This window comes from Galeopterus variegatus, unplaced genomic scaffold (genome assembly GCF_000696425.1).
Source record: "Galeopterus variegatus unplaced genomic scaffold, G_variegatus-3.0.2 Scaffold3750, whole genome shotgun sequence".
Lineage (NCBI taxonomy): Eukaryota > Metazoa > Chordata > Mammalia > Dermoptera > Cynocephalidae > Galeopterus > Galeopterus variegatus.
In genome coordinates this window covers 66104-87301 of record NW_007729861.1, presented here as the reverse complement: position 1 = coordinate 87301, position 21198 = coordinate 66104, and the positions used below count along the sequence as shown (strand labels likewise).

Genomic DNA, 21198 nt, shown 5'->3' with positions numbered 1-21198 from the left:
TGAGTTAACCAAGGATGTGAAAAATCTCTATAATGAGAACTACAAACCACTGGTGAGAGAAATTAAAGAGGACACAAGAAGATGGAAAGATATCCCATGCTCCTGGACTGGAAGAATCAACTTTGTGAAAATATCCACACTTCCCAAAGTGATATATAAATTAAATGCAATCACCATCAAAATTCCAATGACATTTTTCTCAGAAGTGAAAAAAACTATCAAGACATTTATACGGAATAATGAAAGACCACATAGCCAAAGCAATTCTTAGCAAAAAAAATAAAGCTGGAGGCATAACACCGCCTGACTTTAAACTATACTACAAAGCCATAATAACCAAAACAGCATGGTACTGGCATAAAAACAGACACATGGATCAATGGAATAGAGTAGAGAATCCAGAAACCAACCCATACATCTACAGCCGTCTAATCTTTGACAAAGGCACCAAGTCTACACACTGGGGAAGAGACTGCCTCTTCAGCAGATGGTGATGGGATAACTGGCTATCCATATGCAGGAGAATGAAACTAGACCCTCTTACCGTATACCAAAATGAACTAAAAATGGATTAAAGAATTAAATACACACCCTGAAACAATAAAACTTCTTAAAGAAAACATAGGAGAAAAACTCAAGAAAGTAAGACTGGGCACAGAATTCATGAATATGATCCTGAAAGCATGGGCAACTAAAGGAAAAATAAACAAATAGGATTATATCAAACTAATGATCTTCTGCACAACAAATGAAATAATTAACCGAGTTAAAAGACAACTGACAGAGTGGGAGAAAATATTTGCAAAATATACATCTGACAAAGGATTAATTTCCAGAATATACAAAAAACTGAAACAACTTTACAGCATAAAAAACAAGTAACCCAATTAAAAAATGGGCAAAGGAGCTAAATAGGCATTTCTCAAAGGAAGATATATGAATGGCCAACAGACACATGAAAAAATGCTCAGCATCACTCAGCATTTGGGAGGTGCAAATCAAAACCACACTGAGATACCATCTCACTTCAGTAGGATAGCTAATATCCAAAACACTGAGAATGATAAATGCTGACAAGGTTGTGGAGAAAAAGGAACTCTCATGTTGGTGGGACTACAAAATGGTGCAGCCTTTATGGAAAATGGTGTGGAGGTTCTTCAAATAATTGCAGATAGATCTACCATATGACCCAGCTATTCCACTGCTGGGAATATACCCAGAAGAATGGAAATCATCAAGTCGAAGGCATACCTGTTCCCCCATGTTCATCGCAGCACTCTTTACAATAGCCAAGAGTTGGAACCAGCCCAAATGTCCGTCATCAGATGAGTGGACACGGAAAATGTGGTATATCTACACAATGGAATAGTACTCTGCTATAAAAAAGAATGAATTACTGCCATTTGCAACAACATGGATGGACCTAGACAGAATTATAATAAGTGAAACTAGTCAGGCACAGAAAGAGAAATATCACATGTTCTCACTTATATGTGGGAGCTAAAAATAAATAAATAAATAAATACACAAATAAACTGGGGAGGGGGAGGGAAGAAGACACAACAATTACAATTCCTTGAAGTTGATACAACAAGCAAATGGATATGTTTGTTGGGAGGGAGGGGGATAGGGAGGAAGGAGGGAGTTGTCGGTAATGGACCACAATAATCAACCACATTGTATACTGAGAAAATAAAATAATTTTTTTGTAAAAAGTTAGCAAAAATAAAAAAAAATTAAAAATAGTGTCACGTTGTTTCTTCCTTCAAATTTTCAGCTACAAATTCTATGTGTCATTTTTATTCATCTTCATGGAGCTGATACAAACTTGAAGGTGCCCCATGTTGAAGTATAAAATACACTGCATATTCCCAAGTGCTATTTTTCTCCGAATTGATACCTAGTCTTCTAAATGAATGCTCCCATACAACAAAATCCCCAATCACTTCATCTTAACTCCTCCCCGCCCACACCCCCAGATTAATGTTGATGCATTGTGGCTACAGTGTAGTGGGTAACAGGGCAGGCTGTGGGGTGACACTGCTTGAGTTTGAATCCTGATTGTAACACTTTTACCACGGGAAAATTAATTTACCTCTCTAAACCTCATCTGTAGAAGGCGAAAATAATACTATGTACCTCACAACATATTGTGAGGATCCCATGGATCAACGCAGAGGAAATTCTTAGAACAGTGACTCATCCAAAATAAATAGTCAGTAACATTGTTCTTGATATTATACTCTTCCTTTTTCTCTCTGGCTGTCAAAGAAAATGAGCCCTATCAGAACTGAAAATTCACATTCTGATGCAGCACAACGTGAAATGAAAGAAGATAGATAATGCAAAACTAGTACATTCTGGCTGTCAAAGAAAATGAGCCCTATCAGAACTGAAAATTCACATTCTGATGCAGCACAAAGTGAAATGAAAGAAGATAGATAATGCAAAACTAGTACATTGACTCCCGTTCTCCATATTCAAGACTAAAGTTGTTCATTGTTTAGATAAATGATGATAGGGTGACAAGATGTTCTGGGGTACTTGAGATCATGTACGAGAAGATGCTCAATACAATTGCCTCCATCATGAAGCAGTTCTCATAGCACTAAGAACTCACTATGAACTTCATGTGAAGTATTCACCATCAATTCATCCAGAGCAGGAGGCAGGGCAGAATGCTCCATGAGGTACTGAATTATAATATTGCCTCAGCTGTCTTGTGTATGCTTTTACAATATGAACCTAAGAATATTTTTATGACAAAGATAATGTAATACCTTTCCCAACTGAAACCTTTAATAAGACTACTACATTAATAAACTGTGACAGAAAATGTCACAGCTCAGATATGTTATGAAAAATGCTATTAATTACAGGTGTTTAAAGCAAGGAACTTTGATCCTTTTAATTTACTTATAATATTACTGGCTAAAATGAATATGCTTATTTCATTTGGGAAAAAAAGGGATTTTGGTTTTAATCACAATCATACATTAGCTTTTAATCCCATAGATTACAAAACAAGTTTTATGAGCTGTTGACATTCAGTATTATTCATCTTAATATAATTAATTTTAGTGAAATACACTTAAAATTGTTCTTTAAATTATGCAATATTTACTTATAAATGGAATCTGATCTATGTAATAACTCTATGAAAAACACATTTAAAGAGAAAACAGACATGGCTTAAAATAGATTTTCTCTATTAAGCAACCTCAAATTTAATCCTTATCAGTCTGCTTACTCTATTCAGGTACTTGCCTTTGAATAACAGGAAAATGTACAGATCCAAGGAGCAAGAGAATCTAAAGAAGGCAGTACCTATTAGGTAGTCTTATTTTCTAACTAGAATCTCCTTTGTTTTCAATCATCTAAGCCTATGTTTTATTTATGCAGAAGCCAATAATGATTCCTAAATTATCATTCCCTACAGAATAAACTAGGGATTTCTCATTAAATTTACCATACTTTGAAATCAAAAACACACTTAATATCTACACAGCTTCAACAATTGCTTTGTTGAGGTGAGCATCACCTTCACTGGCATTATTGATATAGCTGTCACTGCCGTCCTTCTCATCATCATTGTCATCAATGCCATTACCATCCTTATCTAGTATTTGCAGGGCTTTGATAAAGAACCTCAAGATATCCATTAAGAAGAACACAATTTTGCTCTCAAGTAGTTCTCATTCCACAGCAAATATTCCCATGATATTGATTCCATACATCTCTCTTCCATTCTCACTGAAACTATCTTGGCTTTGCTTTTTCCAATTATTTTTCCTAACAGAAACTTGATTATGTTCAGATAGCTATCATTCCCTGTTCCCCATCCCTACCAAAGCACACATGACACAGGGGAAATTGAACCCACTTCTAGATCTTGGGGTGGACTCTGATTAATCCAAAGCCAAGCAGCACATGGTATTCTCCCCAGCAATTGATATTGCTCCTTATTTGACCCATTCAGACTGAAGTGATGGATTTATAGTCCATATTCTGGGGCCAGATTTCTCTCTTATTCTTGCTATCTGAGAATAAGTAAGCAATTGTTCTCAGTTTTTCTGGCAGCAACCTTATAACCATGAGGGAAAAGGAATCAAGATGTAGCTGTAGTTGAAAGAAGAGAGATGTGGAATGAATGTGGCTCTCTGATGGTGTCATTGAAGCATCAATTAAACCAGTCTTGGGTGCAACCCAGCTTGCTCTTCTCTGGTCTTCCTCTTATGTGAGATAAATTTATTTACCATTTAATCCTACTGGAGTTAAGATTTCTGGTATTGTCAAAAGAATTCTAAAACATACCAACCATCATTACACTATGTCTACACTATTTTAACTGACTTCTCTTTCTCTTCTACCTTTAGTGTTAGCCCCACTATTAATCCATTTTTATCTCCACTCTCAGATTACAAGTGTACCCCCAAACAAAAAAAGTATAAGTAATAACCTAGTATGTGTTAAGTAAAATCCAAGATACTCAGTCTGGAAAACAAGACCTTCTACACACTGTGGGTAGTAGTAACATTTAAGAAACACAAACAAAAAAGAATAATTATTCTGATGTCTGAAAAGAGTTGAAAATACAATTTTCCACAGTGTCTCTAGCCCTTCTAGAGAAGAGGTTGCTTAGGTTCTAGAAATCTGGCACTAATTGTTTAGAGAAATTGCTCCAATGTAGAGATCTCTATTATTCAACTCTTTGGGCAGGGTATAAGTTACTTGTTTCTCTGATTATATCTCTGCAAAGTAAACTTTTAATAGATGATTTAAATTTGAGAATATCTCAAGAGTAAAGATGAATCAAGTCAAAATGACTTATTCAACATAAAATGATAAACTTGAATTTTGAGCATGCAAGAGATTGTAAAAGAATTTGGAAAAGAATGAACCCACCCAATTTAGAATACCTTTTAAAACAGAAGCTTTGGCCTGCTTTTCATTTAATTTGTTAGAATTTCCAAAAGGAAAAAAAAAACAAAAAACAATGAAGTTAGATAGTGGTTACACACTCATGCTGCTCTCCAGCCCCCAACTCTTTCCAAAATGTGAAGTGGTTGGCTACTTCCAAGCTACAGACCATGTTTTCTATCTTTCTTGCCTCTAGCTGTGACTGAGTGACTACATGTCACTACTGGATTGTAGCAGTACAGATGTATGTTACCACTGAGCTGAAATTTTAAAAACTCAGATGTACCTTTCTTGCTTCTGGTTGAAATCATTGGATTCTAAAGCCCTAAAGGATGTAGGATCCACAGAAGGTAAGGAGCTTCTATCTCTCAATCACTATATGGAGAGAAGCTGCTTGATATCTAGGAACATAAGCATCGGGTTGTAATTTGAGGGGTGAAAAAACTTCTATTGTCCAGTCAAGATGGAGGAATAAATGGACCCCAGCATCACTCTCTTCCACAAATCAACCAATTTACAACTATAAGAAAGCAATGACAGCAAAGCCGGGGCCGCTAGAGCTCAGGGGAAGAGGAGGAGAGACCTACCAAGGGCATGAAGACAGGAGAAGCCACGATGAGAGAAAGAAAGAAACACTCTGACCATTTTGAGCCCTGGCTGCTTCTAGGCTGGCGCTGTTGAGAGCACAGAGCAGGAGCAGGAGCTGGTGAAAGCCACAGCTGTGCCCTTTGGATGAAGTTGCTTGGAGGCAGCAGGGGAGAAGAGGGCCTTGGTGGCCCCCAGGCCAGAAAGACCACTAATAGGGTTCCCAAGGACCCATATAGGAGTGAGAAGCCACAGCAACTGAAGAAAAGGAACCACTCAGAGGCCAGTGAGTCATTGCAAGGGACCAGCCATGGTCTGTCCTATAGGAAGTGTTTCTGCATGGGCAGTGTGGGAGATGGGTCCATCAGGGGAACACTGGGGCACAGCAAGGATGGCTAATCTGCCCCTCAGTCAGTGAAGGACCACTAAGAGGAGACTGGTCAAGAAGATAGAATTGCTTGGGGTGGGGCCGGCCCGGTGGCACACGGGAGAGTGCGCAGCTTGGGAGTGTGGCGGCGCTCCCGCTGAGGGTTCGGATCCCATGTGGAGAACGGTTCCCACTCACTGGCTGAGCACGGTGCAGACGCAGCACCGAGGGTTGCGATCCCGTTGCCGGTCCCTGGTACAGGCGTGACACTAAGGGTTGCGATCCCATTACCAGTCAGTAAAAAAGACAAAAAGGAAAAAAAAAAAAAGAATTGCTTGGGGTGAAGTTTGATGAAAAGATCCAGGCCCAATCCAGAGTTTCTACACAACCCAGGTGCACCAGATTGCATGAGAGCCAGAAGTACCTATAAAGCCAACCATTAAAACCTGAGATGCACAAAAAGTCTTCCCTAGGGAATTAGCAGCAAAGCAGCAATTTAGCTAAACCACACAGTTCAATTATTGTTCCCCACAGGAAGTTCCCCCATTTTAGAAGTTAGCAAAAGACAGTAAATTAGTTCTAGTGCAGAGTTTACGTGGTGGGAACAGCAAATAATCCAACACAGAACTGAAAGAAAAAGCAAAGTACCTGCAACCAGAGGCAAAGTTTGATATTAACTAATAAAGGTTTCATTTCACCAAAGAATACCTATAACAGCTAGAAGGACTGGAAGCCTCCTGGGCTACCAAGCCAGAAAGGGGGGAGGTCCAGGGGCTTCAACAATGCCCCTGACACCTGCAACCACTCCCAAGGATGGGGGTCTCAGACCTCAGCCTGACATTCACAGCCAGCCCAGTGGCAACCATCAAGCAGCCACAGGAATTGCCCCGGTCTCCCCCAAGCCAAGGAAGTGGGGGGCCTCAGGCTTTGGCCACACACTCCCAACACCTGCAGCCAGTCCAGTGGCAACCACCGAGTCACCAAAGGAAGCATTGGGGTGGTGGGGGGTTGAGGGCATCAGCCACGCCCCCCACTCAACACATGTAGCCAGCCCAGCAACTACCATCAAACCTCACCGAGTCACCAAAGGAAGCATTGGGGTGGTGGGGGGTTGAGGGCATCAGCCACGCCCCCCATCCAACACATGTAGCCAGCCCAGCAACTACCATCAAACCTAAGCAAGAAGGGCCTTGAGTTCCCAAGCTGGAGTGGTGGGGGACGAGGGCTTTTGCCACACCCTCTTGACAACTGCACCTAGCTGGACAATGACCCAAGCTACTGCTGGAAGCCCTCTGGTCGCCCCTGTGGGAATGTGGTGGGGTGCCTCAATCCCACCCCTCTTCCTTCCTCCTTCTTCCATCACATTTCCTTCTCCTTTCCCCTCCCCCCTCCCTCCCAGCTGCCCACTGCTATGCAACAACATCCTAGAATGTAAAAAAAAAAAATTAATAAAACAACATTTTCTTAAAAAAAAAAAATTACTATTGTGTCAATCCACTGAAATTTATAGCAGTTAGTGTTACCATAACAAATTCAATAATTGCTGCCACAAGTACAATACAGCCTTAATAAAAACCTAAAATATGTAGTATTGTCCTAATAATAAGGTGGCAGGCAGTAGGGTAACTATCATTGGGGACTGGAAATATTCCAGATTAAAAACACTTGATTCAAATGGTGTCATTTGAAATATCTTGGAAGAAAAAAGAAATGCTTATTAAGCCTGTGTATTTAAAGAAACAAATTAAAAAGTATATCATTAGTAGTTATTGTAGTTGCCACACGTTTATTTTGGAAGATATTATGAAAGAAATGAATGTAGAAAAGAACTGGCTGGTTAAGGGCAAAAATGAAAGGGAATAGAACAAGTCCAAATCTGGGGGCCTCCCAAATTGGAAGAGCCAACTGCTTCTAGGATCTGAACAGTAAGAGAAAATATTGAAAATGGCTTTCAGCAACAAAAAGCAACTAAGACTTCTCAATTAAACAGAGGGATTTAGCTCTCAGAAAAAAAGGTATTTGCTTCCCACCGAAACATTTTTTTCAGATGGCCTCCAAGTAACCAATAAGCTGAAAGAGAAAGCTGATATGGTGAAGTGCAAAGAAATATATTGGTCATGATAGTTATTTCTAAAACTTAACTTTGAGTGTGGTTATTGGTGTATAGAAGTAATAGGAAGCAAATAAATCAAAATTCTACATATTTTTAAGAGATTGAAAAACCCCAAAGTCATGAGCCTAGCTTACAAAATTCTTTGTCTCTGCAAACCTTAAAACAACTCAAAAGGGCAAGAAGCAGCCTATGAATTGCATAGAGCCCCCAGGGGAAGATATTCCCCATTGCTAACTTTAGATGTAGTGCAAAGCACAACAGACAAGAAAGAACCTTCCGGTGGAAGCATAGGTAAAGAAGAACAATGGACAAGATGGAATTTATAGAGAAAAGAATGAGTCTAACAGGTGACTTCCCAACCACCATGGCAAGACATCTTCACCTTACTTGCCTGGCTCTGGATCTGGACCCGTCTCTGGGCTTGGCCTGGACCTAGCTCTGGATCTGGCTCTGGACCAATGACCACTGTGTATCACCCAGTCCTCCATTTTCCAAATGGGGTAGGGTTTTTTTTGTTTGTTTGTTTGTCATTTTATCACTGGCTCATAATTATAAATAGGGTGTGGAGGGGACAGTGGGTGCAGATATCTTGCCTTCTGGTTCACAGGTTGCTATATAAAAAGAACTAAAAAAGGGAATGATGGAGAAGACTGTACATCACCTTGAGATGCTGTGCTTTGATCTAAATGTAGTGTATTCTATGCATGGGAAGTAAGATGCATTTGGATATTTGATAGCCTGAAGAGAAGATTCAGGCAGAAATGGCCAAGTGTTCATTGAAGATACATGCTCGTACTTGCATAGAATGATGTTTTCATTGGTAAGCAACTGCCTAGCCAGGTTCTAGATTTCCCTGATCTCCTTGCATCAAACTGTGTCTATATATCTTCAATATTTTTCTTTCCCCTTCTGCTTTTTGCGAGGAGAATATTCTAAGACCCTATAAGATTCTAGAGCTACAAAATGGGAGAAACCTTGACCCTTGAATAACCAGAAAGTGGAAAGTTGTCCATCAAACTGTAATACCTTCGTTGGACTCATATATGAGTGTAATATAATTTTACTGTGGTTTTCTAAGTTTTGGGGGGTTTTTTTTTGGTGGCTGGTTGGTAGGGAATCTGAACACTTGACCTTGGTGTTATAACACCATGCTCTAACCGGCTGCGAAATTTACTTTGTTAAGTCACAATTTTGGAGTTTATAAAAGCTACTACCTAACAGAAAGAGAAATAAAGAAAGTAAGCCCATTTACAGTTGTCATGAAAAAAATGAAATACCTAGGGATTAATTTAACCAATGATGTGAAAGACCTCTACAACAAGAACTACAAACCACTTATGAAAGAAATTAAAGAAGACACAAAAATTTAGAAAGATATTCCATGCTTTTAGATTAGAAGAATCAACATTGTGAAAATGTGTATACTACCAAAGCGATCTACAGATTCAATGCAATCCCCATCAATATACCAATGACATTCTTCACAAAAATGGAAAAAACAATCTCAACATTCATATAGAACAACAAAAGACCCTGAACATCCAAAGCAATCCTGAATAAGAAAAATAAAGCCAGAGGCATAACACTACCTGACTTCAAATTATAGTACAAAGCTATTGTAACCAAAACAGCATGGTACTGGTATAAAAATAGACATTCAGACCAGTAGAGTGTAATTTAGAACCCAGAAATCATCTCTCAGGCTTATAGCCATCTGATATTGGACAAAGGCAAGAAAAATCTGCATTGGGGAAAAGACTGACTCTTCAATAAGTAGTACTGGGAAAACTAGATATCCATATGCAGAAGAATGAAACTAGATATGCATTTCTCACCATATACTAAAGTCAACTCAAAATGGGTTAAAGACTTAAGTATGAGACCTGAAACTGTAACATTACTAAGGAAAAAAATAGGTGAAACATGTCGGCAACTAAGTCTGGGAACAGACTTTATGAACATGAGACTGAAAGCACAAGCAGTAAAAGAAAAAATAAACAAATGGGATTATATCAAACTAAAACGCTTCTGCACGGCAAACAAAACAATCAACAGAGTAAACGACAACCTACAGAGTGGGAGAAAGTTTTTGCTAACTATGCATCTGACAAGGGATTAATATCCATAACATACAAGGAACTCAAGTAATTAAACAGTAAAAAAACAAATAACCCAATTAAAAATGGGCAAAGGAGCTGAATAGACATTTTTCAAAGGAACATATGCAAATGGCTAACAAGTACATGAAAAAATGTTCAACATCACTAGACATCAGGGAAATGCAAATTTAAATTACATTGAGATACCACCTCACCCCAGTTAGAATGGCTATAATAAAAAAGACAGTGAATAACAAATGCTGGCGAGGGTGTGGAGAGAAGGGAACGCTCCTACACTGTTTGTGGGGCAGTAAATTAGTACAAGCACTATGAAAAACAGTATGGAATTTTCACAAACAACTACAGAAAGATCTTCCACACTATCCAGCAATCCCACTTCTGGGTATATACCCAGATGAATGGAAATCATCATGTCGAAGGGATACCTGCACTCCCAAGTTCATCACTGCTCTGTTTACAATAGCCAAGGCATGGAACCAACGTAAATGCCCCTGATGGATGATTGGATAAGGAAACTGTGGTATATATACATTATGGAATACTACTCTTCCATAAAAAAGAATGAAATACTCCCATTTGCAATATCATGGATGAACCTGGAGAAACTTATGTTGAGTGAAATAAGCAAAGCACATAGGTATGAATACTGCATGTACTCATTCATACATGGGAGCTGAGAGAAAGAAGGAAGGAAAGACCACAGTAGTACATTGGACTTGCAGAGGGAGAGGACGTTCTTTGTGCTACAAAGTGGAGTTGCGGAGAAAGGAGGAAGGAGAAGGAAGTTGGGGATAATTGCATGGGGATATGGGGTACAAATGAAATTTTTGGTAATGGGTGTGCTGCCAGTATGAATCTGGCCCTCACTTCATGGGCACGAGGAGTGACAATCAGCTTTGTATCTCATGAATATTCATAACTAATTTTTAAAACAGAAATTTAAAAAAGCAACTAACATTATCCTAATAAATACTATTGTTATAAAGAGATATTCTATTGATATTCATTCAAAGCTTGTGTGAACCCTATGAAAATTATGCTAGTTTTATGCATTCAGTTTAATTAATACATAAGTTAAATTTGTACGTATACATTGGAATGTTTAATCAAGTTAAATGCATCATACTATACAACAGATAGTTAAAAAAATTGAACATGAATTTTTTGCTTTCATAAAAAAATGAAACAGAAATCTTATCTGTTTGGAGGCTTTTTGACTATTGCAGAGTTCTAAAAACATTAGACATATCGTAGATTGAATTTGTGAGATGAACTAATTAGTTTAGTATAAATTCAAATTAATTAGATTCCTAGTTTTATATTCCATTTTGGGTCCTAGACTGGAGACTTTCCAGAAGTCAGAAATACTTTCACTTTATGTTGCTTTTTAATCTCATTTTATGGTGCACTAAACCAGACTAAGGAAGTAAATATAGGGATTTACTAAGCAGTTTGGTTGTTATGATGTTATCATGACTATATTCAATAATTATGAAGAAGATCAATGGCAGAAACTGTTAGTTTTGTTTTTCCCAAAATACATTTAGTCATTTTTAAGATGTCATTGGGATACATTTTATCTGTAGTTAATGGTTTACCTAAGCACAATTTTTACCTCAGTTGCTTACAAAGACAATTATCTCACTAAAACAAAAAAAAAAAGATCAAATAGCTTCAACATTTGCCTTTTCCTCTTGTAATAAAAAAAAAAAAATTCTTTAGTTAAAAACACCTTACATTGGAAAACATCCACCTTGACCCTAAAGCCAGGCCGATTTCTCCCAAGACAAACCATAAGACTGGCTCAGGGGAAAATGTCAATTTTGGTTCAATATCTTGCAAGGCTTAGCATTAAAGCAGAACAAAACAGCTTAGCATAAAAGCTGAATGTTGGTTTTTACTTTTTCTTTTTTCTTCTTTTTTGGTTGAATATGATTATAAAGCCCACAATAAAATCCCAAATTTATGTTATATATTACAGAGTGGTAATGTATAAGTGGAATGGTTTCAAGTACTTGCTTTATTGTTTTTAATTTTTGTCCTTTCTTTTGTGGTGTTTACAAACCAAAATTCTCTTGGTTTTTGAAAATAATATTTTGCGTATGACCCATTATTTACCTCAGAAAGTTCAAATAAAGCACTGTTTAGCATTTTGTTTGTTGTCTGAAATATTTTGAGGTTTTTATTTGTAAGCTATAATACCCATATCTTCTCATAATTTTTTTTATATTTCATGCATAATTCTGTTATAGTCCAAGATCCATGAAATAAGAGATTGTATCATTCATCTCTGATGCCCTGGTCACACCTGAGTGATACAGGAAAGTTATCCGTATACTTTCAAAAGCAGCACTACCACCGGCTCCTATCTACTTCTTGTTTTCATATAACTCCATGCAGAAAACAAGTAGAAACAATTTTAAACTACATGAAAATATAAAATTATTCTTTTCTAATATTGGTACAGATTTTTTCAGTATGAAAGCTATTCTCTGGCAGGGAATAAGAAAGCTTTCATGCCACTTTGGAATCATTTTGTAAGTGAAACAATAATTTACTTAATATTACCCCAGTGGTTTGGAAATGTTTTATAGCTTCCGAAAGTGTTGGAGAATCTGACAGAATAAAAACTACCATCAGTTTCATAAACTATAAAGATAAAAATTTTAAAGACAAAAACAGAGAGGCTAGGAGTGTTGTCCAGAATGCTCCCTCCCACCCCATCCTCTTCTCAGTCATGTATAAAATGTTACAGAAATAATATATATAAACCTACCATTTGCCTTGAAAAACGATAAGAAAAATATTCTTCAGAAGGAGATTAAACAACTTTGGCTAAAAGCTAATGGAGAAGATCTAGAAGAGGGAATGAGAAGATGGGGGGGAAAATGTGCCCACATTCCAAAAAGGTTTAGCTAAGTGAGAGGAGACCTCTCAGAACCTGGGAAGAACAAAGGAAGGATAAAGAGCTGCACACATGAAAGAACTATCATAGGACAGTGGTTGTAGCAGATGACATTAGTTCAAAATCCACTTTCCTGTCTTCACATTAGCTCACCCCAGTTTCATTCCCATGTGCCTCTATCCTTCACCTGCTAATGGTAAAAACTGTTTAATCCAATGTGGTTCTCATTTAGGTGGGCATGTACTTCAGTTCTGACCAAGAAGATGTGAGGGAATGTCTGCTTTGGTAGCTATTCCATACTTAAGGAAGAAACAGTACTGTCTTTTAACTGAATGCCATGTTTCTACATGGGATTCCTGGAACTTCAGCAGACATCTATGACCATAGGGGAAATATCATGAAAATGATATTTAATGATCACATTACAGAGAGCAAAAAAGGTGGAAGGAACCCAGGTCCTTAATGATATTGTTAAATTACTAACGTAAGCAACCCTGGGACTGTCTTAAATCTAGTGGTAAAGTACAATAAATTCCTTCATCACGCAAGGTATGCACAGTTGTTTTACTGTTTCTTTACCTATTTGAACGGGCAGCATTAATCAGAGTGGGAATTCAAAGAAGTCTTTTTTTAAAGGTAGTGATTGGAAGGCTGGGAAGACCTTGAGTATAGTTACTAAAAATAGAATTGTGAACTTGGTAATTTAGAGATAAGCTCAACAAAGCATTGAAAACTCATAGAGTAAAAAAGGAAGAAACAGAAAGAAAATGGCAAAGAGAGCAAGTACAAATGTGGAATGTTTTCAATTATGTTGACTTTATGAATGATACAAGTCAAAGAACACAGTGGAAATTGAATCAATTTAGTTTAAGTTTCCAGTAAAGTCCTTATATAAGCCATTTCAAGTTTCCCTGCCACATTCCCATACATGATAGCAATGTAATAGAAAACCATCTGTAACTAAAAGAGAAAGAAGAGAAAGTAATTAAAGGTAATGTCATACATGAACCTCCACTTGAAGAATTTGGGAAGAGATTGAACCTTGACAAATATATTAATGAGAAGAATTTGAGTCATATATAAAATAGCTAATATGAATTTATACCCTTGAATGAGCCTTTGGACCATTAAATTCAGTCAAAATCAATGCAGACCATGAAGCACACACTGTTGCATCCATGTGGTCTTGCCTATTCTCATCAGCAACTTCTGAAAGGAACTTTGCCCTTAGCAAATTGGCCTAAAATAGGTAATTGTCTACTACTTAGTTAATTCTCCATGAACCTAACTGGCACCAGGAGTGTTAGACTCACTCAGTGAAGTTGGAAGTAGAGTAAAACAGAGAATCAGGAAGACAGGAAAATATTTATATATTTAGGTAGGTTACAGATAGATAAGAAGTTAGCAATACATGAATTTATAGCTACAGGTAAAAACACATTGGTAATGTTTTTGGAATAATCAATGCAAATTCATAAGCCTAGGGATATTGTCATTAATCTCCCATTGAGCACAAGGAGATGCGGGCAAATAACCCCTTTGGCACTTTACATCCTATAGGTGACCAGAAATCAGCTCACCTGAGCATTCTCCTGGGTGCAGGGCAGATTGTTTCAAAGATACACTAATATAACCCAAAATAACTTTAAGCTTTTTTTTTTAAGTTCTAGATGTCCAGGAGAAAAATTATAGCAGGTCAATACATAAACTCAGGAGAATTACTATTGGAGCTCTCAGAATGTCTCCATTTTTCTTTGAGTTTTCTTCTAATGGATAGAAATATGCAAGAAGATTCTGAGGAACAGTAAGTTTACACCAGTCTCTGAGAAAGATACCTTTCCTTGAACACTGGGAAAGTGCATCTGATTGTGGAAACCTAAGTCACATGCTGTATTGAATTGGTGAAGGAGGCTAGGAAATCAACTTTTTGGGGGTGGGGGGTGGTTTGTGTTCAAACACATTGCAACTTCATAACCATCTCAATCCTCAAATCAATAGTGGTTGGGCATTGGAGGAGCAACCACTAGGGTTAATTTGCCCACGAAGTAGTCTGAGAGGTTTAATAGCCAAAGGTCTGTAACAATTTTACTTATGTCTCATTGTAAGTGAGTTAGTGAGTAAAGGTTTCAACTTGGAACCTAGGCTGGCTCTAAGAGCCACCTAACAGAAGTAAAAAAACCTGCTATCCACCTCAAAGATGTCCTTGTTATAAAACCCCTTTTCTGTGCAGAAACAAGCCTGCTTCATTTTCTAGCTTTCCACATTCACATAGCATCTCAGATTACAATTTCATTAGTCAATCCTGCTCCCTGATGGCTGTTAACTCTGATACTGTTATCTTTAATTTCTTGGCCTTGATTAGTTTCACCAACATCGGGGATCCAGATGGTGATGGGAAAGGGTCTTTTAGCTATTAAATACTGTCAATAATTCCTGTGTAAATTTAATTCCTGAGACTTGAGCTTCACTATTCTGTCTCCTGGCAGATGGCCTGCTCTTGTAGAGAACAAAGGCAACCAATTTTCCCCTCATTATTGACACGGTGTCATGGATTCATAAATAAATCCTATAGATCACTGCCACTCACTCTCCACAAGTGAAAAAGTCCATCTGTATAGTAGAAGAACATACACTGTACTTGGAAAATATTTAGTTTCTGCTGTTTCAAGTAACACGGGAGATATTTCCCCACCCTCAATTTAGCCACCTCACATAATTCTATTGAACTTGAGGTATATATATACACATCTATCTATATATATATATATATATGTGAGGTGGCTAAATTGAGGGAGGGGAAATATCTCCCGTGTTACTTGAAACAGCAGAAATTAAATATTTTCCAAGTACAGTGTATGTTCTTCATATATATATGGTACTCCAAGTCCCCCAAAATATATTTTTTCCAAATTTTCAACTTCAACTCTGGTACCTTCACCAAAATATCTATTTAATTTTACTGTGCTTTTCTAATTACCATGCTTAGGATTAATTGGTCTCCTCTCTTTCAATATTGTTGCAACAATTTCACATTCATAGTGAAATGCACTCTCACTTCAAATCTAGTGTGATGATTTTAACTTAATAAGAAGCTGAGAGTGAAACCTCAGAGCCAAGATTGTAGATTAGATACACTCCTAACCTCAGTTATAACCCTCATTAGATCCAGACACATGGTTTAGTGTTGAAATGATGTCATATTCAAAAATGCAGTTCAACAGACAAAGGTAACTATGAAGGAATTTTATTCTTTACACTTATCTTTTGAAAGACCTTGAAGGTAGTCCAAGCGTATCTATCAATTGTTAAAATATTGTTTCCTTTGTTATCTTCTTCCCTGGTGGGGTTTAGGACATGCTACCCCCGAATATGGTACTTTGGCATTTGAAGAAACAGCAGAAGCAGGAAGGTCACCACTCCTGACCTTCTCCAGTCCTTCTCCCCTGAGGCAGGTCATAAAAGAATCATCAGAGCTTTCTCTAAGTAGGTCATAAGACACTCATGTGAGAGGTACCCCCCCCCAAACCTGTAAAAAAGGAAGGTCCTTATCTCTGAAGACACAGGGACACAAAGAAGGATCTGAACAAACAGGCCTTGCTAAATTCTCCCCAGTTAATTACCATTAGATCACACCCCCTTTGTTCAATCATACTTCTTCATAACTATCCACTGCTTCATCAAACTTAGCATAAAAATACGCAGGTTTCCCTGTCTCTTTGGGTCTTTATTTCTGAAGGCTCCTGTGTCACGTAAAACTTACAATAAATACACTTGCCTGCTTTTCTCTTGTTAATTTGTCTTTTGTTATAGGTGCCTCAGCCATGAACCTAGTGATGAGTGAGAAAAGAGATCTTTCCTCCCCTATCTCCTCATACCCACAATTGTTCCGTACTTGTCTCCTCCAAAACCTCATAGATACTTTATCTTTATTCCTAGGTTATCCTTCATTGTTTTCTTATTTCCTCTTTTCTTTCTCAATATTTTCACTGATTTTGTCTACATAAAATAAACCTTTTAGGAGGATTTGTAGTAGAAAGAGAATGGTGCTGGAAATGAAAAGGTCATCTTTGATGGGTGGCATATTGGTCTCATCACTCTATTCATAATGGTTTCATAAGTGCTGGAAATGTTACTAATTATTTTCAAAGCAACATGAAGAAGAAATTTCACATATTCTACAACTGAGAAAGTGTTAAGTGCTTTATACGTTTGACCCTATTTAATCCTCTTAATAGCCCCCTGCAGGGTAGGACGATCATTTTTCACATTTTTACAATGAGAAAACAAAGGAACAAAGCATCCAGAGCTATACAACTAGTAACTGGTGAAGGCACTTTTTGATCTCAGGGACAGTAACTCTGGCATTAAGCTCTTAACCATGAAATAAGCAGAATCCTAAACCACCTGACAGAAATGCTGTTTTAGATGTTGGTTGGACTACTATCACTATGCTACCTTCCAACTCTGATGATTTCATTGAAATAATTTTGGAAGGTTTTTCAAGGAACCATTGGAAGGAAATATTGCTAAAAAATTTGAAAGGAAGAAGAAAATCTTAAGAAACATCTCTGGACTACTATCACTATGCTACCTTCCAACTCTGATGATTTCATTGAAATAATTTTGGAAGGTTTTCCAAGGAACCATTGGAAGGAAATATTGCTAAAAAATTTGAAAGGAAGAAGAAAATCTTAAGAAACATCTCTGGTAAAATAGCCTGAATTAGTGAGTCAATGTGAACAAGTCCAAGAAAATGTACAAACAAGGTTGATAAAAAAAATCTCTTCTTGGCAGATTTGCATTGGAGGCTGTTGCAATTCATTATGAGAGTCCAGAAAAAATTAATAATCTATATTCAAACTGTGGAAACCAAACAAAAAAATAAAGGATAATAATGATAATTCTATAATAGTCCTTACATACAAAGGGAATAGGAGGCTGAGAAAAGTGAAGTTAAAAGTACAGCTTAAGTAAAGGACACTTTTGCAATGCAGCCTTTTGAGAGGGCAAATCTCCCTCCATTTCCAAACCTATTAAGGTCAATCTGTAAAAGTTTTATCAAATTATTAACACATTCTGATGTTCTCTGAACCAAAATAATAACAGACAGAGCCAAAGACATTTCACCCTGTACAATTAGGAAAGGGTAAGAGAAATTTTAGTGGTGAGACGTTTCCCCTTTAGTAGGTCATGTGGAGCTATGCTAGCCAAAACTATCCAAGTTACTATAGATCAGACCCAAGTGTAAAAAAGTTAAAGGAAAAATCTACGGTTCCTTTCCTAGACAGCATCACATTAATCCTAGCCAAATTTCTGATATTAAGAAAAAGGAGAATATATTTGAAAGTGTTTTATGGCAAACAGTCCTATGTTTATAAAAGAGCAAACCTTTTCCTTCTCTGATATCTACAATACAGGAAAACTGTGCTAGAGAGACAGAGAAAATTCAAACAAAAAATTCCAAAGAACCTATTGTGATAAATGATACATGACAAAATTACATTTAAACAGTTACTAGGCCCAGAGGAATCCAGCAGAGAATAAGTGCAAACAGTATGAGAGTTTTCTACAACTAATTCCTTTGACGAAAAAGACAAAATATGGTTCTTTCATATAATGACAGGGAGGAATAGGAAGCCTGAGAACATAAAATATGTCGTTCAGAAAGAGAGATGGTGTTCACATATATATCAGATTGGCAGTTTTATTTGAAAAGGGTCTCTGGATCTTTGTTTTTAAGAATGGGGAAGGATAAGAGTAGTAGAGAGGAGGGAGAAACACAATAACCTCTTAAAGATTTTGATAGACAAGGCTGTCTAAAGGCTAATTTCAAATTCAGTAGCACATCCGGGGAAAAACACTCAAGCAAATATATTTTTAAACAGGATCACAAAAGAATGTTGTTAGCACATTTGTAAATTTCCAATTCTTTCTTACTATCCTTATCCAACAACCCAAACAAATCAGTGTAAATACAACTTCTTTTACTAATGTCTTTTGAAGCATCACTGCAGTCAGATTGAGTCAAGTAACCATCTGCTGCAAATACAAATAGAGCTACATTCAAGAATTATATTACACAGCCTTCCTAGCAAAGTTCTTACGTGCAAGCTGTTCTTGTCAAAATCAGAACCATTGTGATGATGCATCTTAATATTCAATCAGACTTTAAGTAAAGAGTGACAAAAGTCCACATATGGATGACAGCTGTTTCTTCAGTAAATATTTTCCCATTTATTGAATGGAGGCTTATGGCAGTTTAGGATATGTTCCATCAGACATTTCAGCCTGAACTGCCTGAGGACAATTAAAACAATAACAAGGATAAAATTTCAGTTTTCAAATCTCTTCTACAGTTTACATCTTAAAAAATAACATCTCCAATTAAAGCGGTATACTATGCCATTAATTTGAGAGTATACTTGACAATACTGACTGGTGAAAGAATTGAATTTATAAGATTCTATACTTTTTGCATTTCACCCTCTAATAATACCACAATGGTTGTAAAAAAAAGAGCATAATTCCTACATGGATGTTCTAATCGTATGAACAAAGTTGATGAGAATTTAAAAACTTTATGACTACATTTCAACAAATTGTGAAATATTATAAAAGATTAATGAACCTATTATTAATGAAATATTGAAAAAGATTAATGAACCTAAATGAAGGTCAGATAAGATAAGGCCTCATTTTAATCAATAAAGTGGCTGGCAAAATTAGAAAGTTAAAAAAAAAATGAAGGCAGATTCTGATAAGGAATTCACTAACTCCATAATAATACCAATCAATAGTTCCAAAAAAAAAAAAAAGAGTCTAAACTAACAAAGATACACTTAATGTTTTCCTAGTAGCCTTGAACATATATGGTGTCCCTTTTATAAGGCCTAAATGTTATGCTGGACGGGTATGTTAACAATACATCTGTCAAGTAGCCTTTTTAACATTTGCTAATTACAAGATCCACTGGTAAGTACTAAAATACCTCCTCTCTTTAAACTAAAACTATCATGAGGCCCTTCTCTTGTGACCCCAAAGCAATTCTTGGGAGGGTAGAGGGTTGTTTGTGTCTTAGGTCAGACCTGCAATATTGACGTGTTAAGGAATTGGTATTTCCCAGCTTCTCCATGGTGAGTTAGGTTTTTTTCCCTTCCTGCAATGCAGTTAAATTGAAAATTTTTTAAAAAAATTTGAATCTGCAGTCCTATTTTGAAAACAATTTTTGTCAGACTCTAATAATCTTTTTTTTCCTTTTTAACGGAAACTATTTCAGACCAAACACTATAAAGAAGAATTACTTACCCTGCTATTGGATCTAGTGCTATTGCCTTAGGATTATGAAGCTCCAGATCAATCAGGGTGACACATACAGACCCGTTGTAATTACATACATAGATCCGGTCACTGACATGGTCCACAAAATAGAGATTTTTGGTGAGCCAGTCAATTGCCATTTGTTGTACATCTGAAAAACATACACAAAATCATTGAATCACAGGTGTAAATCTAATAGCATAAGCTAAAAAATACCTAAGTCTACCCACACCATCACAGAGGGAATTTCAAATGTATAGTCATTTTTATAAGAAACTGCCAAGAAAATCCATTGCTATGCCAAAATAAGCAACATATTTATTATGCAAAATAATGACAACCTCTTGGCACCTTTCTTACTGCTGTCTGAAGACTGAGAATGACCTAAATAAATGAACAAAGAATTTTTACACACTATAATAGAGATATTTACAATATAATCTTCTTCTTACTTTTTGCATTTGTTCAAAATAGTTCATTCAATCCAAAGGACATAACAGGCTCAATGGCACAGCTAAATTCTGTAGCAGTAAAAGGAGTAAACACGTCTTGTAAACTTAGGGCAAATCCTTATTCTCAGATTCTCTTCTATTTAAAAAAGGAAAAGGTGGAGAAGGTAGAAAAGAAGATTTGTAGGCTCTCTTTGCTTTAAAAAAAAGGACATAAAACTTGGAAATAAAGCAAAAGAACGGGTGCTAGCTTCTTCCAATGGCATATGTGTGCATTATAAGAAAAAAAAAAAAAGAAAAAAGAAAAAAGCCTGTTGAAGGACTAGTCAATCCTCTAGAAGAGTGCTGTACAATAGCACTTTCTATGATGATTAAAATATTCCACATCTATGCTGTCCAATAAGGGTGCCACTAGCCAATTG

The 21198-nt window shown here is 36.8% G+C and overlaps 1 protein-coding gene across 1 annotated transcript in view; it reads right to left on the bottom strand.

Moving 5' to 3' along the window:
• Positions 1-21198, bottom strand: part of LOC103601483 (low-density lipoprotein receptor-related protein 1B-like) — a gene marked incomplete at its 3' end in the record, with an annotated part of 205690 nt that overhangs the window by 129304 nt on the left and 55188 nt on the right. Inside the window, exon 6 of the mRNA XM_008585897.1 lies at positions 20316-20478. Coding sequence (XP_008584119.1) covers positions 20316-20478 — 163 coding nt within the window. The remainder of the gene's footprint in view (positions 1-20315; positions 20479-21198) is intronic.